General features: G+C 36.8%; 1 protein-coding gene across 2 annotated transcripts; it reads left to right on the top strand.

Annotated features, from left to right (window-relative positions):
• Positions 264–27037, top strand: LOC109722433. 2 transcript variants are annotated; one of them, XM_020250496.1, is made up of 36 exons: positions 264–1225; positions 1774–1918; positions 3077–3346; positions 3476–3643; positions 3749–3964; positions 4295–4389; positions 6067–6241; positions 7148–7566; positions 7824–7920; positions 8720–8818; positions 8895–8966; positions 9320–9457; positions 9979–10132; positions 10213–10580; positions 11332–11768; positions 11909–12241; positions 12509–12724; positions 14076–14163; positions 14428–14505; positions 14581–14871; positions 15253–15450; positions 15855–16346; positions 16594–16755; positions 16841–17170; positions 17279–17361; positions 18767–18871; positions 19010–19241; positions 19858–20190; positions 21090–21191; positions 22139–22282; positions 22604–22692; positions 23479–23561; positions 23696–23811; positions 25921–26006; positions 26103–26202; positions 26696–27037. In XM_020250496.1, the coding sequence occupies exons 1-36, from the start codon at positions 396–398 to the stop codon at positions 26759–26761; spliced, it is 7410 nt and encodes a 2469-aa protein (XP_020106085.1). In that variant the 5' UTR covers positions 264–395; the 3' UTR covers positions 26762–27037. The 2 variants fall into 2 exon arrangements, with proteins under 2 accessions (XP_020106085.1, XP_020106086.1); XM_020250497.1 differs by lacking the exons at positions 21090–21191; positions 22139–22282; positions 22604–22692; ... (3 more) ...; positions 26103–26202; positions 26696–27037 and having other exon boundaries at positions 19010–19146; positions 19858–20049.

The raw sequence follows: 27352 nt of genomic DNA, 5'->3' as shown, positions 1-27352 counted from the left end.
ATAATAGGTTTAATAATGACGTGGTATACCAGGTTCATATAATATATAAAGTTTTTTACACTCTACACAGTCCATAGCCAACGGTCCACGAGTCCACAACCAACGGCCAACGGCCCACAGACAACGAAACATGGCCCAAATAATATATCCAACGGTCCACAACTAACGGCCTACATCCTACGGCCCACGGGAAGTTTACAAACGGATCAAGTTCCTATATAAGGCTCCCCCCTCGCCCTGTCGTTTCCATTCTCTACCTCTTCTGACACCTTCCCTCTCACACCCCGCACCCCGGGCGAGAGCCACAGCGGAGAAGCTCCAATCCATGGTGGCATCCATCTTCTTCTTCCCGACCCATCCCTAGCTACATCTCCTCCACCTCCGATCGCACTCCCATGGCGACCGAGAAGGAGATCGCCCTCCTCTCCCGCGTCGCCGCGAACCACCTCTTCCTCGGCCAGTTCGAGGCCCTCAGAGCTTCGCTCCTCAGCCTCCGGAAGCGGAGCCCCGAGCTTGCTCTCGCTATCCTACGCACTATCGTGCACGAAGGAGGCGGCATCAATGGCGTCCTCTTCTCGAGCACCTGCAACTCCCCCTCCCACCTCGCGTGGCTATCCGCGCTAGAGCTCCCCCGCTTCGATTCTGGTTCCCCGATCGGGAGCTCAGATCACAAGATTCTTCGACTGAAGGTGGAGTTCCTTCTCTTGATCCAGGTCGTCGTATCTAGAGTCTCGGAATTACTGAAGCGCCGGACTGGGGACGGGGACCTTGATGATAAAGGGGAAATCGCTGGTGTTGACGAGAACTGTGTGAAGATATTGAATAGGATATTAGATTTAGGTGCCAGGAGATTGAAGAGGGATATAGAACAGGATTCTGGGCTTTTTGATGAGGTTTCTCCTGTATCCGAAGATGACCTGAAGCCTTTATGGAAGATTTTCCTAGAATATGCAGATATTTTTGATGCCTTGTGTGGTAACATACACAAGCAGATCCAATTGTCTGAACCTCTAGTCTCAGAGCTGGCGGTCGGCACGAAGAGTGGAGAGGAGGGATCGAGTTCTTCTCAGAAGGACACGGATGTCCTCGCTGCGATACAGAGGAATGTTCAATTGTCGCATCTGGATGCCCTGAGTCAGTGTGTGAAGGCTGATGACTTTGAGGGTGCCTTTTCTCATCTTCGGTTTCTTCATCTCGATTATGGTGTAGAGGAAACAGAGTATCGGTAAGTTGTTCATGAAAGTGATAGCACTCATGGGAACCCCTATTTCTTAAAGTCGTCATGTCTTCTTCAAATTTATGTGAAAAATTCAGTGGTAGTAGGTCTTTTCAGGCATCAGTACCTTTAGCAGTGAAAATTACTCTTCCAGGAGCTCAACTATATGATTTTCACAAAAAAGATGAAACTTATCTCTGGCTCTCTGGGGGGAAATTCTGCGAGTGCTCCTTCAGTTCTTCTGCATACTGTAGAATCTTTATTTTAGATACTTAGGACTCCTGGTGCAGAAATACAAGTTCTGCATTAAGCTTTCTGTAGCTTGAACTGCCTTATGTATATGGGTACACTATTTTTGAAAATGTGTATTCACAGAGCCACAGACAAATGTATTTAGAGATACATTGACTTTTTTACTCCCATGCCCATGAACCTTCTTGTACTGTTGTACATTAGATGGATTATGTTACTCGAAGATCTGCTTGGTCTTGTCATGGAAGCTATTATATCATGCATTTGGCTTGTTAAGCGTGTCTTCTAAGAGACTTTTCTTGTAGGTTTTCCCTAAGAGAACTCATCATTAAGGTTTGGCGGCAAAATTCTTATTATGGAGAAACACAGCTTACTTCTTGTAATAGAATGGTATCTATGTATGTGGAAATGCTTTCATCAAGTTGCATCCGGCTTGTACAGATGATTCAGGTAAGACAGTTTTGATGAAAAAAATTTCTCTTAGTATATCTTACATGCTACTTTAATTGGTTGGATAGTAGAATCTGGTACCATTTCTTGCCGCTATAGGAAAATGGATCGACTTCTGGATTTGTACTTGCTGATGTCTGTGTCATTTACCAGATTAAGTAGTAGTAATGTGCCATTGCATTCATATCATTATTATGTATTGCGGAAAATTAAGATATTGTGGCTTCGCTAGAATGTCTTGGTAGGTTGCACCTATGTGCTCTTTCTATATATTTAGAAGTAAGCTAATTTTTTTGCGGACAATATGCCATCTGAAGTTATTAGTCTTCTTTGGGAATCTAGTTTCTCGAAACCATTAATTTTCTATCATAAAGTTGTATCTTTCCAGAAACCACAATCGTTGCTTTTCAATAGATAATAACTTATTCGTAGACTTTATAATTTTATCACTCAATAAATCTTTGCTTAATTCCAAGTGTTCTTTACTCAATTCTTCACTCAAGATATTTGTACTCAATTAGACATGTTTTGCTACCTTGCCTTTTTCCTTGGTTCCTGTGGATGATCATGTATCGATTTTCAGAAAACCTGGGAGAAACTGGAATTTCGCTGGTCTTAGTGATTTATAATTGTAATAACCATAGACAAGCTATTTATAATTCTAATAACGTAGGTATGTATTATTAATATTCACAAGGCTGTTTTGATTATGTCATCACAGTTCTGTTCTTCTTTGATACTGGTGGCTAGATGTTGTCAGTTTTATGTCAGAGAATTTCTTGGATATGTAATTATTTTTCCTTCTCCACTACTATATTCTTTTGAATCTATCTTTATATGTTCTGAACCTCCTTATCTTATGTATGTTATTCTGCATTAACCGGCATACTTATTGAACACTTGTGTGTCCATTAACTTAAAGATTCACAAAAGATTGAGCAATTTAGTTATGGCTTGAGGAAGGGAGACAAAAGATAAATTGGGCTGGATTTTTTCCTTTGTCTTTTCCTCTCTTTTGTATTTATGTGTTTACATAAATTTTCTGTCCATCTTGGCAGACCTGTTTCTCCTAATCATGGGTCATGCCATATTTGATAACTGAAAGTGCACCCTGAATATGCAATAATATATTTAACTTCAGATTTTGTTATTATCTAGCTTCTTCAGGATGAAGTACTCTCTGAGGAAATTGAACAACACAGAATTTCTGATGCTAGCTTGATCCCTCTTCCCCTTAAGAAGTTTTTGCAAACATTAGCCGGGGAGAAGGTCGCCAATGCAGATGGCAATATATCTACTGTGGCTATCAGATCTTTCATGAGAGACTTGTACCATTATGCACGAAATTCTAAGACACATGTCCTCAAACTTATTGTTGATACCAGCCTGTCTGCTATTTCACGGGAACAACTTGAAGAAGCCAATGATGTATGTGGTATTTTCTCTGGCAGCTGTGCACTTATATTTCTTTCTTTTAATATCTTAATCAGCACCGAAGGATTTTGAACCCCATTAATATTATGCATCTGCAACCACTGAGAGCAAATGCTTGTGCAGATTGTTTCTCTATTTCCCCTTCTTCAACCTTTGGTAGCCGTTTTAGGATGGGACCTATTATCTGGTAAGACGGCACTGAGGAGAAAACTAATGTGGCTATTCTGGACAAGCAAATCACAGGCACTGCAATCGGAAGAATATTCTCATCATGGGAAGCAAACTGAAGAGGTAATTCCTCCATCTTAGATGCTTTGCTGTGTAATTTGTCCCATCACTTTTGTCTTTTTTCAGTTACAATACCACCATATTAACAATGACCGTTTCTCTGGACAGACATCATGTGTGGAGTATCTATGCGATCTTTTATGCTTTCACCTTGATCTTGCTCGCTATGTTGCTATTGTGAATTCTGGCCAATCTTGGGATTCAAAAAATCTGTTGTGTTTATCTCATAAGGAGCAAGTCATAGATGATAGTGATGCCGCGCTTTACGATCCTTTTGTAGAGAACTTGATACTCAACAGTCTAGCCGTTCAAACACCTATGAGGGTTAGTACTTCCATCACATTGAGATCTTATGATATGACTTTCGAATTATTGGAAACACTTTTCATTTACTATGGCACTGATGGTTTCTTTGCTTTGTGATGTTATATTTTACATTTTTCTTGGCCAATTTTTATCCATTAGTCTAATATGCAAGGTAATGGCTAGAAATTGCTTGCTTTTTCCTAGCTTTTGCTTTCTTTAAATTTGTCATTGCAGATTCAGTGGCTGTATAACTTTTACTTGTGTTCGGATTCTGATTAGTCGGAAAAAGTGAATGATTAACACAGTTGACAAGTATCCTTTGATTCTGACCTGTTAGTTTAATTGTAGGTCTTGTTTGATGTAGTCCCAGGGATAAAATTCCAAGATGCATTTGATCTTATTAGTATGCAGCCGTTTCCCTCGAAATCATCAGCCTGGAAGAGGTGCGCATTTGAATATGCCTTCGTTAATCTTAGTAGCATTGTTCTTTGGCTTTTACATTTTCTTTCACTCCTCATAGTTCAGAGATATTGGTTCTTCTAGTTTTTGGTGAAACTTCGTTTCCATTTGGCTTGTGAAACTATTTTAAATAAATTCCATGTAAACTATCAAAAGTAAGTGGCCTACCTTGCGCCACACACAATTATTTGATGTTCAATCTTTTTCCGACACCTGTTTATGCAGTTAAAAGCAATTATTTTCTGTGACTATTTTTGGAAGAAGTGCAGATAAAGTGGAAAATTATGACTTTGGTGATTGGGAGTTTGATTCAATTTTGAAGCGCATCTGCTCATGTAAGCGTAAACCTATGTTGCATAGATACGGATACGGGGATACGGATACGACACGACACGGATATGGTGATACGGCGCTTCCTAAAACTTTTAGGATACGATACGCGGGGTATATTTGTATAAAATATTATTTAAATATACTTAAATATATATTGATTATATGTAAATGACATATTGATAACAAGTAGGATATCCGGATTATATTAAGAATATATTCTAATATACATTAAGTTATATAATTGTCCTACATCTGTTCATATGAAATAATAATTCATAAAGTAATCACCCAATTATTCTCCAATTTGATCAAATGATAACAATAGATAGGTAGTCACACAAACTAGATAATTAACCATTCAACATATATGTTTGTTTTATTAGTTCTATTATTAAAACAGTAATAAAAGAAAATATGCTAACAATTTAATAAAAAAGAAAAAAAAATCATATTCTCTATAGCCTTTGTTGCTTAATGCTAGGTTGACAAATTAGATGAAAAAGAGTAAAAGAGCAGTGAAGAACTAAATCATGGCTTAACACTGTGTGGAGATAGAATGAGAGAGAGCGCTTTCTACTATTCAAGAGCCAAAAGATAGAAGAAATGACAAATTAAATAGAGATTGGTGTTTTTCTCACTCTTGTCCTTATTTCCAATAGGTTTGGATGTTGGCTTTTAAAAAAATTTTAAAATTCCGATCATATTAGGTCAAAAAAGAACCTGGCCGTATCCCCCCATATCCCCCCCGTATCAAAGCCGTATCCGATATTTTTTTTATTTTTTAAAATGCCGGATACTTCATTCCCGTATCGGACACATATCGGGCACGTATCGGGCGCGTATCGGTGTCCAATACGTATCCGATACGGGTACGGCATGAAATTTGAAGTATCCGTGCATCATAGGCGTAAACAGTCAGATGGGAGAGATCTGACTAATTATATAGTCATTCTATCTGAAAGTAATGTGACTATAATTAGGTGAAAGTTAATATTTTTAATCCAAATCTGTAAACGAGGTTGACCTGAAAATCCAACGAGCTTAATATATGTACATACTGGGACTAATATACTGTAAAACTTGCTAGTCTGAGATGAAAAGTTTCATAGCATGCCTTTAGTCAAGCGGGCATCCTGAGTAACATGCTCATCTCATTGATGCTTTAAACCCTTGCTCCATGGATGTCACTTGGTTTTGTCATTTATAGACTTCTATGACCAAACAATCATAAGGCGGTAAATTGTGTCATTGTTTGGCGCTTATTGATTATTAACCAGCTCCTTACATTGTAATTTTCACTCACTTGGGTTGTCAGATACATATGGCAGGGTGCAAGATATTGAACTTATGCACATGCGTTTTGCTCTCGAGTTCACTGTCTTTGCTATAGGAGCCATGGAACTCTGTCCTGGTGATAAGAATGATTACCAATTTGCCACAGCTGTATTTTTTTTGAGAGAGATGCAAAATCATTTGGAAGCTATCAGCAATGTGTCTCGCAAGGTTGATGTCTTTCTTTCTCTGATCCCTAAATGTTCTGTATTGGCAGTTCACTGTTACTTAAAATTTTGAAATGGAAAATAACTGATGATGTAGCTTGACAGAAGTCTCCTTACATTGTCAGCCATTGTTTGGCTGAATCTTTATCTGCTTTTTGTTGTCTTTTAAAATTTAAAAATTCATTGACTCGTTATTGTGTTTCAAGAAAGGCATATTGTGCAAGCGAACTATATGAAATATCCCCTGCCCCACCTCCCCCAACCCTCTTCCATCCCCAAGAACTTTGATTGCTGTAGGTTTTATTATCTAAAATGTATTTATCATTTTTCGTCAAACTAATCCTATTTACCATTCTGGATCTTTCATGTCTATCTTCTTCAATTCTATTAGATGATAATGGTTTGAAAATGACTGATTGGTGGCAAGATATATACAAATGAAATTCAAGCCGCACAATACTTATCATCTAAAATGTGAAATGCTTCTAGTTTGGAATTAATGATCAGAATTCATACTTGACAACCATAAAGATGCTATATGATGTTTGCTTTATTTGGTAGAACTAAATAACAGGGCAATCTGTATATGGAGAGCGGATTACCGTGGCAAACGTTTGTTTTGATGTAATCACTTGAATAACGCAAAAGGTATCTAAGATTAATTGACAAGCACCGTGAACCAGATTGCCCTGACAACGATAAAATGAAAAATATTCATAAAGCTATTGCAAATTCGTCAACATTTTGCTTCCTTGTAGTTATTACTTATTACTTTATCTATTCCCTTTACATAGTTTTAATTCTTCTACAGCTGTATCTAAGATTATACTATTGACTTGTTTTTTCTTCTAGGGGTGTGTTTGTTCTCAAGCTTATCTTAGTTGTATTCTTCACATATTTCTTGTTGTAGATCTTCATGGTTAGCATTATATCGTCACTCCTACATATGGATAATGTGTCTATTAATTTGACACAAGCTGCCTCATGTGGAGTTTATCCTGTTCCTCATGAACGACTTGATCGGGATATTACAACTGAAGGAAGAAATAACATGGCGGTTTCTTTTGTTGGGCTGCTACTTGAAATACTGCGTCGGAATCTCCCACTTCCATCCGCTATCTCTGAAATAGAGCGCAGTTCAAATACTGTTCTCCCAACTGCAGGAAGGAAGGCCTTGGAATGGAGACTCTCAAATGCCAAACATTTTCTTGAAGATTGGGAATGGCGACTTTCTGTTTTGCAATGCCTTCGACCCGTATCTGGACTGCGATGGGGTTGGAAGGAGGCATTGGTTTTTTTACGTGCCACTCCCTCTAAATTATTGAACCTGTGAGTTTCCTAAACCTTCATCTGCTGCTTATTATGTCTTTGTAGTTCTGCTGTTTGTAATCTATTGAACTTTACAGTAAAGGACTTGATAGGTAGCTATGTTAATGGAATTATGTTCTTCCAAGATAAAAATTTGCAGCATAGATCCTTTGGTTGCTGACATATTTTATTTCTTGCTACATGAATAAAGTGTTTCATCTCTTTTATAGCAAATAATTGTGATGATAATGTTTCTTATAGCTGAAATACCTGAACAGTTGCATGCAAAGGGCTAAGTATGATATAGCGGAAGAAGCTGTGCAACGATTTTCCTTGCCTCCCGAGGATAAAGTAGCTCTTCAAATGGCAGAATGGGTTAGTGATTACATAAAAGCACCATTGTAGTTGCTGAATTTCTAATCTTGTTATGTTGATGTTGCCTTACAAGAGGCAAGCTGATTGATGTCGCCAGTGTTACTGGTAAATAATTTTCAGATGCATCTGTAGATTCTGTACTTTGTGGTTACTTGTGGAGATCAGTAGTTCACGAAACTATGTTATTATTGCTTTTGCTAGAATTTGCCTGTTCATAGCCTGAGTGTTTTCTTGCAACCAAATGGCTTTACTATTCTTTCCTCTTTATGTTCCACATTTATAGGAGGTATCGTGCAATAGTGATTTGCAAAGTAAACTATTTCAATTAAACATTGATAATACCTTCCTTAGATTCTCTCACTTTGCATGTGCCTGTTGATATTTAACCTCATGTTGGAAGTCTATAATATAACATGACTTCATGAAATCGCTGTCTTCTATGTTAGCTCTCATTCTCGTTATTACGTCTGAAATGGAATATGAAGCTATCACTTTCCCACAAATGCTTCGAACATATGTTATATCAACCCTTTACTTTTATCATCATGATGTCTTCGAGAAGTTCTGATTTAGATTTTTCTTTAATTAATGCTGCCAGAATCTGCAGTAGATGTTTAGCTACCTGCTATTCTTCAGAGAAAATGGCATCTGAGTACTTAGGGCCCGAAAAGAAATTGAACAGAAGTTTCCTCGTGAATCTCTAGATCACCTTTATTAGATGATTTATATACTGGGTTGACTTTGTTAAATATTTTGTACTCTACTATTTTAGATGACTTGTCCAGCAATTTGTTCTCAGGTTGAGGATACTCTTTCTCATGTTGCAGAGGGCACTCCAAATGCTGTGAGAAAGTTAGATATTTTGTCCTTTCGTACTCAGCTTGGACCTTTAGCTACTGTGAGTTTTTTATGATTTATGCCTACTTTTTTATTTTCATGTTTGTCCTGAACTCTGAAGGATGTAGCTCTTTCAGATACTTCTCTGCATTGATGTCGCAGCAAGTTCTGCTAGATCTCGAGATATGTGCAAATTGCTTCTTGATCAGGCAAGTGTGAACATTTTCCTTCTGTGTTTTCATGAATGTCGCCAGTATTTCCCATTTGGTAAAACTTAATTGCTGAACCGCTTATATTTTGTATTTGTTTGCATGAGGTGCTTTCTAGTGGCTAGCTATTAAACTCAGGGCTTTACTATCTGCAGTAAGTTGAGTCTCGCTGGTTGTATATCCTGTCAAATCAGATGGTTCTATTTGATAATGATTCTAAGTTTTTCCATTGAGCTAACATTGAAAAACTTGGTGAAGCGCGCAATTATATGGACTTTTGGATTTAGGCCGCATTAACATTTTTTTTCAAAATTTTCTTCTTTTTTTTATATAAATTTCATTGGCATGCACAGGCTAGGAGTATGCTTTCTGAGATATTCCCAGGAAGATCTCCGAAGATAGGTTCTGCTTACTGGGATCAAATTCAAGAAGTTGCTATTATATCTGTAACAAAGCGGATCCTTCAACGTCTGCATGATCTCTTGGAACAGGTTAGATTTTATTCAAATAATAGACAGGCTTGCAAAAGACTTTTTGTATCTTTTCTATGCTTATATTATCTTTGAAATTAATAATCTTATGTAGTCTTTGGGTTCGTAAACTATTGTTTTGCGCTTCTTTCTTTGTGAATTCTTTGTTGTCTATACTAACATATAATATAATCTTTGTGGGGTTTGTCCTAATTTTCCTTATTTACATAGGGAACTTCATCAAAACCTACAATGTCCATTATATTTGATTTGTGAATTACTTTCATGTTTAGTACCTTGAGGAATTTGTAAATACCTTTTCTTCTCCCAGTCAGATAGTGAAGTGTTGAATCACCATGTAAATTGTTTATTTCCTGAATCTGTTTCTAATTTCAGGAGTAAGTCTTAAGCGTATTCTAGCATCCTGTTTTCTAAATATTAGTTTCACTTATTTTAAAGAATATTGAAATGAGCACATAGTATATAATCTCTTCTTTCTTTATATGAGTGGATTTCCTTGTGGAACTTGGCTTCATTTATAGGAAACATCCCTGACCCTTCGAGAAACCTTTGCTGGAGAAATGGCAGTTTCCACACCGAATGAATCTAGTAGGATAGGACAAAGGCAACGCGCTCTTGTAATTTTACACCAGATGATTGATGATGCTTTTAAAGGAAAGCGACAATTCTTAAGCGGTAATATAAATTGCAATAAGTCTATTACATCTCTTGTTCTATTGACAGCAAAATATAATATGCTTGTTCTTTAATTTCAGGCAAGCTTCACAATCTTGCAAGGGTTGTCACTGATGAAGATGCTGAAACTAACTATCCAAAAGGGGAAGGCTTTGATTATGACAAGAAAGGCCTTTTCAGTTCCGAGAATGGTGTCATAGTTGGACTTGGACTTAGAGTTCTTAAACAAGTGACTAAACCAGCACTGAAAACAAGTCCATCTGTGGCTGAAAGTAGTTCAGAGATTAAAGATTCTGCGAAAAGGCTTTTTGGCCCCATTACTACTAAGCCATCCGCATATCTCTCAAATTTCATCATATACGTGGCGACAATTGGTGACATAGTCGACGGAATTGATACAACTCATGATTTCAACTTTTTCTCACTAGTATATGAGTGGCCAAAAGATGTAAGGCATCCATACATGTCTCTGTAAATTTTTAGAATCAACTCTAGTTATGTGCAATAGTATTATTTTGTTTTCTTTTATTGTCTTGTTTATCTGATATGTAGTAATTCTAGGACAAGGGAATTGCTGAAATTTCTCATTTTGATAAAGGGGAAATGTGTTCAAGTTCCTGTGCTTTTTGAGAATTTTACGAAATCCTGGAGTTCGTCTGAAAACCATTTCAATTCCTTGAACATTTGCTTGACAAAAGGTTTTATCTCCATTGATCGTCAGCACTATATTCTGCAACTTTTTACTTTAATCACCCTGCTGTTGCTAAGCAATTTAATCTCTTCGTTGTCTGAACAATCATGATTGTCAATAGCTAGAGATCAGTGCATTGTGATTTTAAGAAAGTTTGTACTAAACTCTGACTTGATTAACCTGACATGTCTTGTAAGCACATGCAGATTATGGCTATCTTTGAAAGCTGATCCTTTTTTGTTTTAATTATCCATTAAATAATATATGTGTTGCTAGAGTATGTATTCTCATGAAATATGTTTTTAATGTCATAAAAGAAATTGATTCAGGAAAATGGAATGAAACCACAAAAGCAAGGGACATCGGATATGTGCTTTTGTTCTTCTCTTATTCTTAAGTTCTCAAGAAATTGGGATAAAAAAAACATACTACTATTTTTTTTTTATCATTTCAAAAGTTTACATATACAATGTGAGCTAACGCATACACTTCTTTTGCTGACTTGTAGCTTCTGACCCGTCTAATGTTTGAGCGAGGAAGCATTGATGCAGCTGGAAAGGTAGCTGACGTGATGGGTGTGGATTTCGTGCATCAAGTTATATCAGCTTGTGTTCCACCAGTTTTCCCTTCAAGATCCACTCATGGATGGGCTTGCATTCCATTTGTACCTATGGACTCGGGAAGTAAATTAGACTTGACAAAAACCGATACATACGGTGCGGCATCAGCAGCTCCACAAAAACCTCTCTACCCTCTTCAGCCGAATGTAGTGAATAATTTGGCTAAATTCTCACCCGTGAGAGCAATTTTGGCTTGTACCTTTGGCAGTAGGATGTTGTTAAGTGACAGTGAATTGGCTGTTCCCGGTCATTTGAAAGATGCATTGGGTCAAGCACCTGATACTGAGCGATTATTTTCTGAATTTGTTCTTGAGCAGTCAGAGAGGTAATTATTGTGTTTTTGGCACGTGATTAGGGTTAATAGTACATGGCACAGGGACAATAATGTCCCTTGTTAACCTATTTGTTGGGTTGGAATTGTAATAAAAATCTCTTTCTTGATGCTTCAAACTTTTTTTACGGCAGGTTTCCAACCTTGATTCGGTGGATACAGATGCAATCTAATCTGCACAGAGTGTCAGAATCTGCGGTGACTGCTAAAAGCAATAATGAGGCTGCTCCTGCTGAATCAAAAGAGAAAGTTCACCTCAAACGAATTCATGATTCTGAAAGTGATACTGAATCTAACGATGATGGTGAAGTTATCGGCAGCCATTTTACTTCAACTTCCCAAAGTCATACAGTTTCTGATTCCCAACTAGAATCCCCAGCACCCTGTGATAATGTCAAACATGATCTAGATGTTTACATTTCGTTCGACTCTGAAAATGAAGGCTCACTAAAAAACAGGGTTGAAAGGTATTCTAAGTTTCTTTTGTTTTTAAACGTTAGTATTGTTATATTATTTTACTTTAACTTGTCAGCACTGTAATACTATACTGTACTGAGCTATTAAGATCCATTTTTAATATTATTATCTCTAGGCTTTTATTTCTCCTTGCTCCTGAAGCCATACCTTCTAGAGAAGGCAAATCTGCAGGCCCAAACATTTCTTTGCTGACCACCATATATTTCTTTAGCTCCGATATATTTGGTGGGCTTATTTGGCTCTCTTCATTTATGCAGGTTTATTCAGGAAGGGAAACTGATGGATGCTCTTGCTCTATCTGATCGCTTTTTACGCAATGGAGCATCTGATCGCTTACTTCATTTACTTATTGAACGCGAGGAGGAGAACAATCCAGTCTTAGGTGGATATGGGTCCCGTAAATTTGGCAGTACTACTTGGCAGTATTGTTTGCGGTTGACAGATAAACAACTTGCAGCCCGTGTTGCTCTTAAGTATGTATACATTGGAGAAGTGTCAGGCTATGTTCTATCTTCTTATCAAGATGCATTTGACTTTTAATTAACTTGGTCAAAAAATCAATGCCTGTGTCTATTTTTAACAGCTGATGCCGCATGCTTCTAGTTTCCGGTATATCTGTCTTTTAAGTAAACATGCTTGTTCCTCCAACTTATACTCTGCATGTTGGTAATTCCACCACAAAATGGTAGTGTATAGTTATGTGACAATCTAAGAAGGCCTTGTTTGTTCAAAAGGTATGTTGTAGTACTTTGATTCAACTGCTTATCAAGAAGATTACATGGCTGGAGTTTCCCCCTGAGAATCGTCTGAGTAGATTTCCAACAGCTTCCTGCTGCAGCAGAAGCTGAAGTTTTATTTTGAGATTTTGTTTCTGGGACTTAGAAGTGAATTTTAGCTTCCTACAACACTTGAATATACAGATTCTTCTATCCACCAAACTCCTAGCTATTTCTTCTTGGAATAGAAAAGTTGATTTAGACGCCAGGCCACAGTGCACAGTATTTTAAATCACTGCTGACGGTCATCAAAGTTTGCCCAACTTACACCAAGAGCTGCTCAAAATCAATACTGAATTTTAGGATTCTTTTGGAGCATATTTCAGCATGTGTAAGATGAGTTATAAAGTTGTGCTTTTATGTGCCTAGTTGCTTAATGCTAAGAAACAAGCCTTGTTGTGAATAATTATAACGGCGAACACTGAAATCTTAGAAATTAGAAGAATGGTAGGAGGATGATGAGACATCAAAGGAACTTCAAATAAACAGAAAAACGTTGAGGGGCTCAAGAAAGTGGTACAGTTTTTTTGGCTATGTTTCTTACCTTCTATATGGGCTAGAAGTAGATCTCTTAATACTGCAGACTTAAATATTTAAGTGGAAGAACGTGGAAGTTAGAATCCATGGAATTTTTGTTAGACCTATCTATTCAGAATTTATCTGTAGGCTATATTTTAGAAGCATTTTAAGATGATAAAGGAACAATGTGTATCTCTGACTTGTCACTCTTCATGAGCACCATAGCAATAGCATTTTTGTTCATGTTGGAGAACTCTTCTGTTCAAACTATCCATTCATTGTCACCTTAACTTTGTAAGACATCACTTGGAAAGCCTTTATCTTAATATTTATTTCGTAATATATCTTTCTAGTTCCAGTTCTTTTCCTTCCCATTGATCACCATGTTTTGTATTTTGGAATATGAGTAAATTTGTTTTTGTTTGTGTATATATCATATTGACGTGACATTAGAGGCATTTATTCATCAGTTCAATATGGCTTATCTTATGTTTAGATTGGAAAACTTACTTAAACTATATCATTTCAGGTATCTTCATAGGTGGGATCTGCATGCTGCAATTGATGTTCTCACTATGTGCAGTTGCCACTTACCTGAAAGTGATCTTCGCAATGAGGTCTATAAATTGTGTAGTTCATTTCGGTATTCAGATGTTTTTTATCCTATTGAACAGATACAGAGTTATCTACTGTTTCAAATTATTCATGTATCATCTTCATCAATGTTTTGGTTATCCATAATAAACTGTGACAAACTATACTGTGACTTTACAATCAAATGTTGTGATCCTTTAAACTTAGTGAGCCTGTTTCTTTTTGTTTCTTAACTTATGCGGAGTTTCTTTTTTATTTAACTTCTCTTCGTTTTCTTTCCTGTATAGGTTTTGCAAAGGAGGCAAGCTTTGCAGAAATATAGTCATATTTTGAGTGCTGATGACCATTATAGCAGTTGGCAGGAGGTCTCTCTCTCTCTCTCTCTCTCTCTCTCTCTCTCTCTCTCTCTCTCTCGTTGATTTATAATTTTATAATCTTAGGTTGAAGCTGAATGTAAGAGAGACTCAGAAGGCCTGGCACTTAGACTTGCTGCTAAAGGGGCTGTTTCTGCTGCTTTGGAAGTCGCTGAAAGTCCTTCTACATCTATTGATTTGCGGAGAGAATTGCAGGGCAGACAACTCGTAAAATTGCTCACTACTGATCCTCTTAGTGGCGGGGGTCCAGCAGAAGCATCACGATTTCTTTCTTCATTACGTGATTCCAATGAGGCCCTTCCTGTTGCTATGGGGGCTATGCAGCTTCTACCTGACTTGCGCTCAAAGCAGCTTCTTGTATGAGTGCTTATACTAATAGGTTTGGTGAGTTTAAGGCCTTGGTTGTTTATGCTTATGCCTTACCTTTTTTTTGAAACTCAAACTCTACGCGATTGAATGTGCCAGGAGATGGTGGCTTGTTGACAATCCATACATGTATGGAGTTTGTTTGGCAACAAAACCGAAAATATACCGGTGGCCTCTTTTTTTGCTTCTTTTGTAACGTAAGTTTGCTTGCTAAATACCAATAACAAGATTAGAAAAGTTGATCTTCTGGTGCACTGAATCGCATATTTGAGTTTGCAATTATTTAAGACAAAAAAAAAAAGTCATAAGCATAGCCACACAAGGCCTTAGTTTCTCATTCTTGTGGGTAACTTACACGCTCCTTTCATTTAGGTGCACTTTTTTCTGAAGCGGACAGTCGGAAACCTTTCGGATACTGATATTGCACGGCTTAACTCATGGGCTCTGGGCCTTCGTGTTTTGGCATTGTTACCACTGCCGTCACAACAACGGTGTTCTGCTCTACATGAACATCCGCAATTGATTCTTGAAGTCCTACTGATGATGAAGCAGCTAGAAGATGCTGCTTTGGTATTCTTTCTGCCCTTTAGTTTAAAGAATAAGTTGGTTTTATGGAAATCAATTGTTTTCTGTTACTATTCCCCATCCTAAATAAGTCACCGGCCAAGGGCCTCGATATGCTATGCTTCAGGTCTTTCTTTTTTTCAACCTCATGTTCTAAGTGATTTACGAGACCAGTGATAAACTATCTATTCTTGTGATTGTCGGTTGGCTGGCAAAGTCCTTTTTTTTTCTGTTGGGCAAAGAAGCGAAAAATAAAAAAGTTACTACACTTTTTTTTTTGTTGCCATATGGAACACATAGACGGCTTGTAGGTCACAAACAATTCTGTTAACCGGGTATATTCAATCACATATGATTTTAATTCAAAAAGAAAAACAGTTAACTGTAGCTGAAATGCTAACTTCGTGCAGATTCTAAAAGAAGTTCCATCCTTGAGGAACGATAATCTAATACGATCGTATGCTGAGAAAGCAATCGCCATCAATGTGGATTCTGCTCCTAGGGTACAGCGTATATCAATATCTGGTTCAGGATCAAAACAGAAGGGTAGAGCCGGTACATCGACATCTCGATCAAACTTTGCACAGAGCAAGGGTAACTTGCTGAGAGAGGCGCGCAGGTCTGTTTCGTGGGCATCTCGTGATACAGGTAACAAGTCTGCTGCCAAGGATGTTTATCGGAAAAGAAAGAGTTCAGGAATTGCACCAACTGAGAGAGTTCCATCAGAAGCATTGGGTGGCATCCCTGATGAGCGTGCTTCTTCTTACAGTTTTGATGGGCAAGAACGACATCCTTTCGTTCCCGTAACTGAGGAATGGGTGTTGACTGGAGACCACAATACAGATGAAAAAATTCGCTCATCTCACAAGTACAAAACTTCTCCTGATATTACATTATTCAAGGTTTGTAGTTTCTTTCTTTTGTTATAACTTTCTGAAGAGTGAAGCACTGATGTTTTACTACTAGAAAATGTTTCAATTAGTTTGTAACAACCTTTCATAGAATTGGTCATGAATTGGAACCATTAATTGGTGATTTTTCTTTTTAACAAATTACATGTTTGAAAATCACAAATCAAAACTCAGATTTTATTGTGTTTCTTATATGGGTAGCTTGTTTGGTTTGTCACTGATAGTTCTCCATTTGCAGGCTCTGCTTTCACTATGTTCTGATGAGGCTGTATCTGCTAAGGGTGCTCTGGAGCTGTGCGTCTCTCAGATGAAGATTGTATTGAGCTCTCAACACTTGCCCCCTAATGCATCTATGGAAACTGCATCTCGAGCCTATCATGCAACAGAAACTTACGTGCAGGTACATACCTAGCGATTCAATATACGTTGGTTTGTGGAGGATGTCCTTGCAGAATACTTGACTCGTTTATCATGCTTCTCTTCAGGCATTGGCTTATGCAAAAAGCCAGCTTAGAAAATTTTCTGGTAGTAGTGACTTGTCAAGCAATTCGGAAAGAAGTAGAGATGCGGATGATGCATCTGCGGATAGTGCTAGTTCCAGCACAGGTAGTCAGTGTCTGGATGAGCTTTCTGAACTGCTGGCACAGGCAGATATTTGGCTAGGGCGTGCAGAGCTTCTTCAAAGTCTACTAGGGTCAGGAATTGTTGCTTCTCTTGATGATATCGCCGATAAAGAATCTTCAGCCCACCTGCGTGATAGACTAATTCAGGAAGAACGGTATAGTGTGGCTGTATATACTTGTAAAAAATGCAAGGTACTGATGGATATTGGGGATGTTGACACCTCTGCATGTGAATTTCTTTGTTCTTGTTTTCTTTGCTGAGCATATTACATAATAAAATGATAATTTTTTGATTATCAGATTGATGCTTTTCCTGTCTGGAATGCATGGGGTCGTGCCCTTATTCGTATGGAACACTATGCTCAAGCTCGTGTGAAATACAAGTGAGTGAACTGCATATTTACCCTTTTTTTTTCTTGTTGATAAAGGTTCTTCCATACTGTTACTGAGAGTATTCTCCACCAAAGAGTTTTTAGTTGTTTGGAAAATTGACTTTCTAAGGAGTTGGGCTACTATACTCTTATTAGTACAAAGCCTTTCATACTTATAAGTTGTTTTCAAGGATGAAGGTTGCGAATTGATAATCCATACCGTTAAATATAATCTAGAGCATTTGCAACTTCTAGAAAATAAATTTCATAAATTTTCAATATTATAATAAAGTCCATCAAGCAGGCATAAAATGAACAGTCAAAATCGAACAACTTTCTAAAAATAGAAGATCAGATACTTCAATTTAAGATCGGAGCTATTGATCTTTATATAGATAGTAAATAGAATGTTATATGAAAAATTCAACCGATTTCTATTCTTTTACACTGTTAAACTAGCATGTATCCCATATCGGCCGTTAAAATTGTCAATTTTGAGATCTTTTGATCGTATATGATATCGAAAAACTATAAAATTTGATTTCTAGAAGTTTCAAATGCTCTAGATAATATTTAATGGTATGAATCGTCGATTTGAAAACCCTATCATCGAAAATGACTTATGAGTACGATGGCTAGCCAGACTCTTCTAAAGGTTGTTATACATTACTTCCTCAAATTAACACTATCAGAGTTTCTATTGTTTGGAAAGACTTATGGCATGTTTTCACTGTTTGATGGTCAGAGTAAGGTATAGACTCATTTTGGCCATTGTTAGAGAAAGGATATAAACAACAAATAAGAATAGCAGAAGCCATATAAATTAAACTTGGGTCACGATAGGTTCTGGTATTGTGAAAACTTCAATCAGAAATCAATGACCAAAACTTTAGTTGTTACTGATACCGAATTCCAATGGCTTTGGAAACCAAAAACCGAAACTATACCAGTTGGAAAACCTGGTGGATGTAAGTCTGTTAAAGTCTTTTTATAGACAGTTAAAATGCCATCCAAAAATTACAATATGAGGCATGTAATCTTTGCTTGTCTTGGCCTGTGGATGTTGGCTTCAAAAGCCAAAACACGTAAATCACTTGTGTTCTCTGCATTCTTCTTCTATTTTTTTATCAAGTATTTTTAGTGTTTGCATACTATGAAGTATGAACTTTAGGGTTTCTGGCGGGTTTTACGTGACAGAGTCCTCTCCATTATTGTATTTTTTATCAAGTATTTTTTGTGTTTGCATACTATGAAGTACGAACTTTAGGGTTTCTGACGGGTTTGACACGACAGAGTCAATTCCTGTTTTGGTTGGTTATAATCTTGTATTCTGCACTTAAGCGTATAGGAATTTTGAAAAAAAAATCTGTAATTATTCTTTTGAAAATGACATGTGACGCTGCCATTGTTGTCTCAGGCAAGCCCTGCAGTTATATAAAGGTGATGTTTCTCCTGTTATTCTTGAAATCATTAATACAGTTGAAGGAGGTCCTCCTGTTGATGTTTTATCTGCACGTTCCATGTGAGTCCACTGTTTCTGTACCCCTTTCCTTATGATGATTTTACATTATGTATTTTCTAAATTATGAGAAATTTTTATCATTTGATTATGCTATGTAGCTGTCATATTGGAGAGTATAATTGATGAATGATATTGCAGGTACGAGCACTTTGCAAAAAGTGCATCAACAATCTTGGATGATTCTCTATCTGCAGATGCATACCTTAATATTTTATACATGCCATCTACATTTCCACGTTCTGAGCGATCCAGGCAATCTCGAGATGCCTCAGAAGGTCATTCCTTATCATCGAGCTCTGAATTTGAAGATGGCCCTCGCAGCAACCTTGACAATGTTCGATATGCTGAATGCATTTACTACTTACAAGAAGTAAGATGCATGACCAATTTGTTTTGAGACTTAAAATTGGGTCGTAAAAACAAAAAAGTAAAAGTGATTTTGGAATTTGTTTCAGTTTACAGCAGTAAGCTCAAATAAAACTATCTATGTTAAACTGTAAGCTTAAATAAAACTATCTATGTTAAACTTGTTTCTGAAAAAGCTTATTTTTGGAGGACAATAATGAGCTTAAATTGTAGAAAATTTCAACAGTAGTTCTCTGAAGTACTTATAGCTTACAGTTCTTTTGCAGTCCTGATCATATTCTGCTTCTCTAACGTTTGTTATACTTGATAATTATGTTGATCGTCTTTACTATTGGAAAAGTCTGTTCTAAGTATAATTTTCTAACGTACTGCTTGTTGCGATGCGCAAGTTGTACAGTCCATGCCAAAGAGTGCTTTTCTAACATGAGAACCAAGAATGACAAGAAGCAGTACTTGTCTTGGATCTCATGTTAGTAATGCTTACTGTGATATCGTAATTTGTAGAGCCTTAAGGCTCGCATTGCTTTTCTAGACTTTCTTATGCTCAAATTTTGTGCTCGATTTGTTTTGTTAAAATCTATTCATCAATGTCTAAAACCTTCCATGTGTATTTACTGCAGTATGCTCGTCCGCAAATGCTAGCTTTCATGTTCAGACATGGTCACTATGATGATGCTTGTTCCCTATTCTTTTCATTCCCTCAGTCATCTTCACAAGGAACAACACCTCCAACGCAACGAGCCGATCCTTTGGCTACTGATTATGGGACCATTGATGATTTGTGTGATCTATGTGTCAGTTATGGGGCTATGGCTGTTTTAGAGAGCACAATATCATCAATAGACCAGTCATCTTTGTCTCAAGATGCAATCCAGTACATAAATACTGCCCTTGCCCGTATATGCAACTATTGTGAAACACATCGCCATTTTAATTACCTCTACAAGTTTTTGGTATGAGTTTTCTATCAGGACCTTGCCTATTTCTTTTTTGCATCTTATTGTTCAGATTTGAATCTAACTTTTCTCCCTCTGCTCATGGAACATTTTGCCAAATTCACCTCAAGTCATAAAGAAATTTTTTGTCATATTGTTTGCTTATGATATGAAATTAAGTGTCCTTGAAGGATAATAGCTGGAAACTTCATTTGTCTTGTATCTGCATGCCACATCCTATTACACCCACAGATGACATGAGGTTTTTGATGGTTCTGTAGCATCTCAATGTAGGTTTTGTTTTGATTAGTCTTATATCTACATGCCACATTTGTCTAATATCTACGTGCCCCGACCTTTCACGTCCACAGATGCCATGAGGTTTTTGATGGTTCTGGAGCATCTCAATGTAGGTTTTGTTTTGAATACTTTCAAGTTTTGACTATTTTTGTGAGTTAACTTCCCGAAAACAAAGAAAAATTATAGAGAACTATATATAAGATGCCCAGGTCTTAATCATGAGCTTTTGTTCCTTCAAACTTCTGTTTAGTGGAGGGCTTATGTCTGACGATTGGATGGAAACAGAGCTTATATTATACCAATTAAGCTTAGTTTATAAACAAGCGAGGATTAGGAGGAAGTCAAGAAACTATATTGGTTCAGTAACTGTAATCTGTTGCAACTCTTCCTCTCAAAATGTTCTTTTTGATGTTAGTTCACTAAATGACATTTCTTGAATAAACTACTTTAAGTTGCTTCTTATTATGCTGAACCCAAAAAAAAAGGAACAAGTATTTGGAAAACTACTACTATAATCTTTGTCTTATTTTGTCCTTTCCCTTTTGCTTTCAACTTTGACATATTTTTCTGTCATAGCATAAATGACCAATGCCTCTAACCAAAATAGGCTGGTTCAGGTTATCAAGGGAGACCATGTAGCTGCTGGTCTTTGTTGTCTCCAATTATTCATGAATTCAATGTCACAAGAGGAAGCTCTAAAGCATTTGGGACATGCCAAGGTATGTATTTACTCTGTCGAATGCTAAACATTTGTATTACCTTTCATTTGGTGAGGCCCAGTGCTGATTTTTTATTATTGAATTGTCATAATTATGTTCATGTACTTCACAAAATGGTAGTCATGAGCATTTCCTTAACATTTGGGATTTGTAGTTTCTTACGCATGCATTCATGAATTAGATAATTGATAGGCTATTAAACACTTCAGCAATTAGCAATATATTGCATTTTATACATCATCAGGAGTTTTGAAATTGTTATTTTGCGTCTGCTGCTACCTCATTCATTTCATTATTTTCCTATAGTTTTAGTTAACATGGAGTGTAGTGGAAATCTGTTGCTTTGAACTGATAATTTATTTTCAAAATGCTGTTCCTCTATATTAAAGGCATGTTTGGTTCACCTATTTTAGACTATGGAATCGGAATGGAATTCATTGATTCCGATAGTTGCCATTTGTTTTATAGGAATCGGATTCCGATTTCCATTCCACTCCGGAATGGGAATGGCTAAATCCATTTATGATCCAATCCGGCTTTGAATCCCGGATTGGCTCATTCCAAAGTAAACTATTCAAAATCCTCTTTCATCAACACCTACCTCCTCTCCCTTCATCACTTTCCTTTCTCTTAATCAAAACCCTCTCTCAAAAATTTTAAATTTTCATTCCGATTTCCATTCCAATAATGAACCAAACATTTTTGGGTGATTCGTCATTCCATTTCCCATTCCAAAGCAATCCAATTCCATTTCCCATTCCTATTCCAATCATGAACCAAACATGCCCTCAGTGATAAGACGTGGTGTGAGTCTGTGATGATAGTATTGTCCTTTCTCATGTGGGTTTCTGTGTAGTGGAATGAAATTCTACTATTGTCGTATTATCTGGCAATTGTGCATACTTTTCGAATCTTTCCTCGTGCTAATATCTTTTTGGTAAGTATAGGTGCATTTTGAAGAAGCCTTATCAGCACGTGATAGAGCAGTTGAAGCCACTAAATTGGTATCAAAGACAGTTCGTGGAAAGAGTGCCTCAGAAAAGTTGACTAAAGAAATGATAGTAAAATTCTTGGCTCGGGTGTCCTATCAGGTGAGAATTTCCGAAGATCAATAGAGCACAGTAACTTGGCTTCTAAATATATCTCATTTCTTGATTAAGAACAAAAATAAATTTCTTGTGCACTCACAAAATTTTATTCACCGCATGATTGGCACTATAGTGCCTAATTGGCACTCGTAAAAGCAAATAATCTGATACCTTATGAATCCAGGGATTCAACCTTTGTCAATTATGTATTGACCTGTCAGTTTAGCACATTTGTAGGGCCAATGCTGGTCCATCGTTCATATGTAATTCTTTTCTATTCTATAAGAATCATTCACCCTTTCTAAACCACTTGAAACCATGTAGGTGGATATAGTTAAATCTCTCAATAGTGCAGATGGCCCTCAGTGGAAGACCTCCCTTTTTGGAAATCCAAGTGACCCTGAGACATTCAGGTTTGTATCATTTTGTTCTCTACTGTTCTGGCTTTTGTTTTTTTAATGTCCTTGAACAAGAAAGAAAAAATTGCCAAACTCATATTTCTGTCTTTAATCAATTTTTACTATTATTGCAAATTGCAAGTCCAATTACTCATTTTAATTAATTATCAATAGCAGTTTTTGTTTTTGCCTTTTGTTATTTATTTGGATCTTGCTTGTACATCTTCCTTTATGCTGTAGTCCTTGAAATGCAACTTCTATCTTTTGAAAGACTATCAACTACTATGGCAAACAGCACAACTCTTAACAACCAATTGATTACTTCAGCTGAAGCAGCTTGTTTTTTGGCCAAAATCTGCACCACAGGGGTCCAATCTTCTTGAACTCGCCATCCATATGTATACAGGAAGTTTAAAGTACGTTTGCATAGGCATAATCTTTTTTCTTTTCATTTTCCTTGAAAGGAAAAAAAAAGAAAAAAAAAAGAAAGGAGGTACTTTTGGCGAATTCTTGACTGTTTCACTAGATTACTCAGCAGAAGTGCATGACCTGCTTACCATGTTGTAGGAGAGGAATTTTTCGCCCCCCCCACAAGCAATGTAAAATCTTCAATTGATCCTTCAGTGCCCATGCTTCATATTACATATTTACATGTACTAAATTTTCCGAAAATTTGTTGAATATATGATGAATATTTTTTCTCTGGATGGGCTCCTAGTGAGACTATCCAAGTATTGCAATTGTTTTTAGCAGTAACCTGTAAAGTCAGTATGCAAACTTATGTTGTCAACTGCTTTGCAGGAGGAGGTGTGTGGTTGCTGAAACGCTAGCTGAGAAGCATTTTGACTTGGCTTTCCAGGTGATATGTGACTTCAACCTTCCAGGTAATTTACGTTTACCACCTTAATAAGCAAATCTGCAGTGTTTCTCTATTTGTTAAATTTTTCTCTATCTAGAAAACTCACTTGTAACGTTATTAATCAGAACCATATTTTCGTTCTTTTTTTTTGTTGTTTAGCTGTTGATATCTATGCTGGCATAGCAGCATCCTTAGCAGAAAGGAAAAAAGGTGGCCAGCTAACAGAGTTTTTGAAGAACATAAAAGGAACGACAGAACCTGACGACTGGGATCAGGTAAAGAATGCAATTGTCAATCATTTTTCCTTTTCTTTTTGCTCCTAAATTAATTGCAAATCCCAAGCAAGGATTTAAGTGTCGTGGCACGGGATCGTGCCGGAAACTTGCCGGCACAGTACGGCATGGTGCGTGCCGACCCATGCCAATGCTTGCCGGTCAAAAAAAATTTTGTGTGCCGACACATAATAGCATGAAATATTTATTTTCTTTAGTAACAAAATATTCTAACTATTTATTATGTCTTTTTATCACATCTTTTGAACTTTATTGAGAAAATTACTTACTAATTTAAAAAATAGAGGGCTTTGAGCTGTGCCATCGGCACGGAGTCTGTATCGTGCCGGTATCTTGTTGGCACGGCACGGCACGGCACGGTGGATACGGCCCGTGCCGACGGGCACTTAAAACCTTGATCCCAAGTTAGTGGTAAATTGCAAAATACGGGTTTTTTAGTGCAATAGTCTTCTCCTAAAATTTCATTCTAAAAATAGACCTGTTAAATTTTTATTTATAAATATGGTCTTATAAAAGCGGTGAATGGTTCACCGCTTTTAAAAGCGGTGAACCATTCACCGTTTTCTTTCTTCTTCTCATTTCTTTTTATATTTTTACGATGGTAAAAGCGGTGAATTGTTCACCGCTTTTATTCTTTTTTTACTCCTAATGAGAAGTAATGAATGCGGTGAATCATTCACCGCATTTAGAGATCTATTTTTATAATTATTTTTTTAAAAAATTTATTTTTATAATTATAAAAATCGATAGGATTATTAATAAAAAAAATTCCAAGATACTTGTATTTCTGTTTGCTTCCCGTCAGTCATATGTCTGTTCATTTCCATTAGTTACTCTTTCATACGTATTAATTTTTAGTAGTATAATAATTCCATGACCAGTTCAACTTCTGCGGACATGGAAGCATCAAAAGATTCGCATTTTATCTTTTAGAAAGTCCAATATTCAACCATTTTATTTACTAATTATTGTCACACAATCCAAATGGTGGCAAAATGCTGATGAAAATGGCTAAATAACAGAAAACTCCCCTATAAATACCAGCTTTTTCGCTTTTCGTCTTTGACTTTCAAAAACTCACATTTTGCCCTCTTAAAATTTCAGAAATGTTTTCAAGGGGGTACGGTGTTAATGAAGAGGGCAAAATGACCAAATTGCCCTTACTTTTTCTATAAGAAAAAAATAATTTTTTAATATATTTCTGTCATTTTGAAGGGCATTTTCAGTATACATTACAAAAAATAAACGGAATAGTGATGGAACCCTGACAGAGGGGGGGCTAAATGTAACAACTTAAAATTTTAAGGGAGCAAAATGTAGATTTTTGAAAGTTAGAGACGAAAAGTGAAAAAACGGGTAGTTACAGAGGGGTTTTCTATAATTTAGCCGATGAAAATTCACTATTGTGAAAAGAAAAATATCACAACGCATATTGATTAACCATTTAGAAAAACTCAGCAGTATGAGTTACTATTGGAGGATGGAAAGTTAATTGTCTCATCATCATGGGAATGAATGGACTATAGGGGAGCATCTTTCTTCTCTTGTTCTATAGATTGTTAGACAATGATAAGTTTACTTTGAAAAATGTAACTAAACATGTTTGTAATGATCATCCTAAGTGGGAATTTGTTTCTTGATTTTGTTGCCGACTCAAAATTGTAAAGAATTTGTCTTTCTACCTTAGGCCTAGTTTGAAATTCCCTTGTCCAAGACACCCACTTTTATACTTTGAAATGTCCGAAAAATTTAAAAGTGCTTTTAATATTTCCCCCTCCGATGCTATAAAACTGCAGTTCCTCCAATGCTATAAAATTGCGGTTGGAATTGTCACCGGAGGAGCATGTAACCGCTTGCTTCTCCAATGGTGGTTCCGGCCACAATTTTATAGCATGGAGGAAAAACTGAAAGCACTTCGGATTTTTTTTTGGACTTTCAAAAGCATAAAAGCCGGTGCTTCTAGACACCACAATCCCAAAATAGACCCTAGTGATAGCCAACAATAATATACGATTATCTTCTTACCAGCTAGAAACTTGTTTCAGAATTTGCTGATTTTTCTAATTCTTTTGGTATTTGTAATGTGCATAGGTCCTCGGTGCCGCAATCAATGTTTATGCTAATAAACACAAAGAACGACCAGACCGTCTCATAGACATGTTAATCAGCAATCACAGGTATCAATTTTACCTGCATGCTTTACAATTTTCTAAAGGCACCCATTTTAAACTGTTATCTCAGTTAAACTACTTTTTCTCTCTCCACCTCTATAGGAAAGTTTTGGCCTGCGTGGTCTGTGGGCGTTTAAAAAGTGCCTTTCAGATAGCATCCCGAAGTGGGAGTGTGGCCGATGTTCAATACGTCGCCCATCAGGTTGTGCATTCTATGACACCTATGTTCATGGTACCAATGTGTGGTCATATACTTCCTATCTGCGCTCTTCCTTGTCCAGTTCTATTATGGCTTTAATTGATATACAACTTTTATTACTAATATAATATATCTCAATAAATATATTACTTAAAAGGCCAGTCATGTAAAAAGGAAGAAGTACTTGAAACTTGAAACTATATATGAAGCACAATGTACCATGCTTCGAGGGACCTTTTCAGCTATATCCCTGCAATATCATCTGTTTAGATAATTACCCGTTCAAAACATGAATTTTATGTATACTCAAAATTGTAATATTCGAAAGTCCTTTTAAGAGTTTCAGTTTTGTACGAAACTATGCTTCAGAGGGGGGGTTATACATGAAACTGTTGGTTATTTGCTATTAACGAGGGTAGATATATGCAACAACATGAAATAAATCAACTGGTAAAGAAATTTACTAATTTCTGTTGCTTTTCTCATGATGTCGCAGGCGCTGCACGCAAACGCGTTGCCAGTGCTGGATATGTGCAAGCAGTGGTTGGCGCAATACATGTAGACTTTGTGAATCATGTAAAGAATAAAGAGGAGGAAATCCGAGCTAAATGTAAAGAGTGAACTTCACCGTATGTTAGTATACTCATGAAAATTTTGCAATGTAGCGTGTTTGGTGTATTAATCCTGTTTGTAATACAATAAAATGGCCGATTCTTCTACCTTGTGTTGGAACAATTGTTAGTGTCCCACTGGGTTTTCTTGCAACTGTGGTCCTCGGTGTATACTTCATGCTCTTATCGCTGTATTTCCAGTTTATAGATTTTTTTTTTTAATTTCATGAATACATGTTTATTTATGCTCCTCAATGAGTTTTCGATTTCTCGGTCCAAACGATGCACTCACTTATGAATGATAGTATGGTGAAAAGGTAGAGGAAGATGGTGCAGATCTTATATTAGCTTATTAGAGAAATATGTTCCCAGCAGTGTAATCAAACCACCTTTGTGGGGTGTACTCAAAATTGTTTGCTTCGATTTCTCTGATGATTGTTGCTGCTTAACGAAGATTTGCCTCTCACCGTTTCTCTCTCTAACCTAAAAACTCTGAACAATTATTGTTTATGCTGCCCTGCGCTGCACTTTTCAGGTCACCC

The sequence above is a fragment of the Ananas comosus genome, linkage group 16, assembly GCF_001540865.1.
Source record: "Ananas comosus cultivar F153 linkage group 16, ASM154086v1, whole genome shotgun sequence".
Taxonomy (NCBI): domain Eukaryota; kingdom Viridiplantae; phylum Streptophyta; class Magnoliopsida; order Poales; family Bromeliaceae; genus Ananas; species Ananas comosus.
Note: the sequence above shows the minus strand (reverse complement) of the source record. Positions and strands in the feature narration are given on the sequence as shown.

Bases quoted from the DNA above. Each gene is read 5' to 3' on its own strand.
- LOC109722433 (XM_020250496.1), top strand. From the start codon at position 396: ATGGCGACCGAGAAGGAGATCGCCCTCCTCTCCCGCGTCGCCGCGAAC. The intron at 18,872-19,009 runs GTGAGTCCACTG...ATGATATTGCAG, and splicing joins GTTTTATCTGCACGTTCCAT to GTACGAGCACTTTGCAAAAA. The intron at 22,693-23,478 runs GTTTGTATCATT...ACTGCTTTGCAG, and splicing joins AGTGACCCTGAGACATTCAG to GAGGAGGTGTGTGGTTGCTG.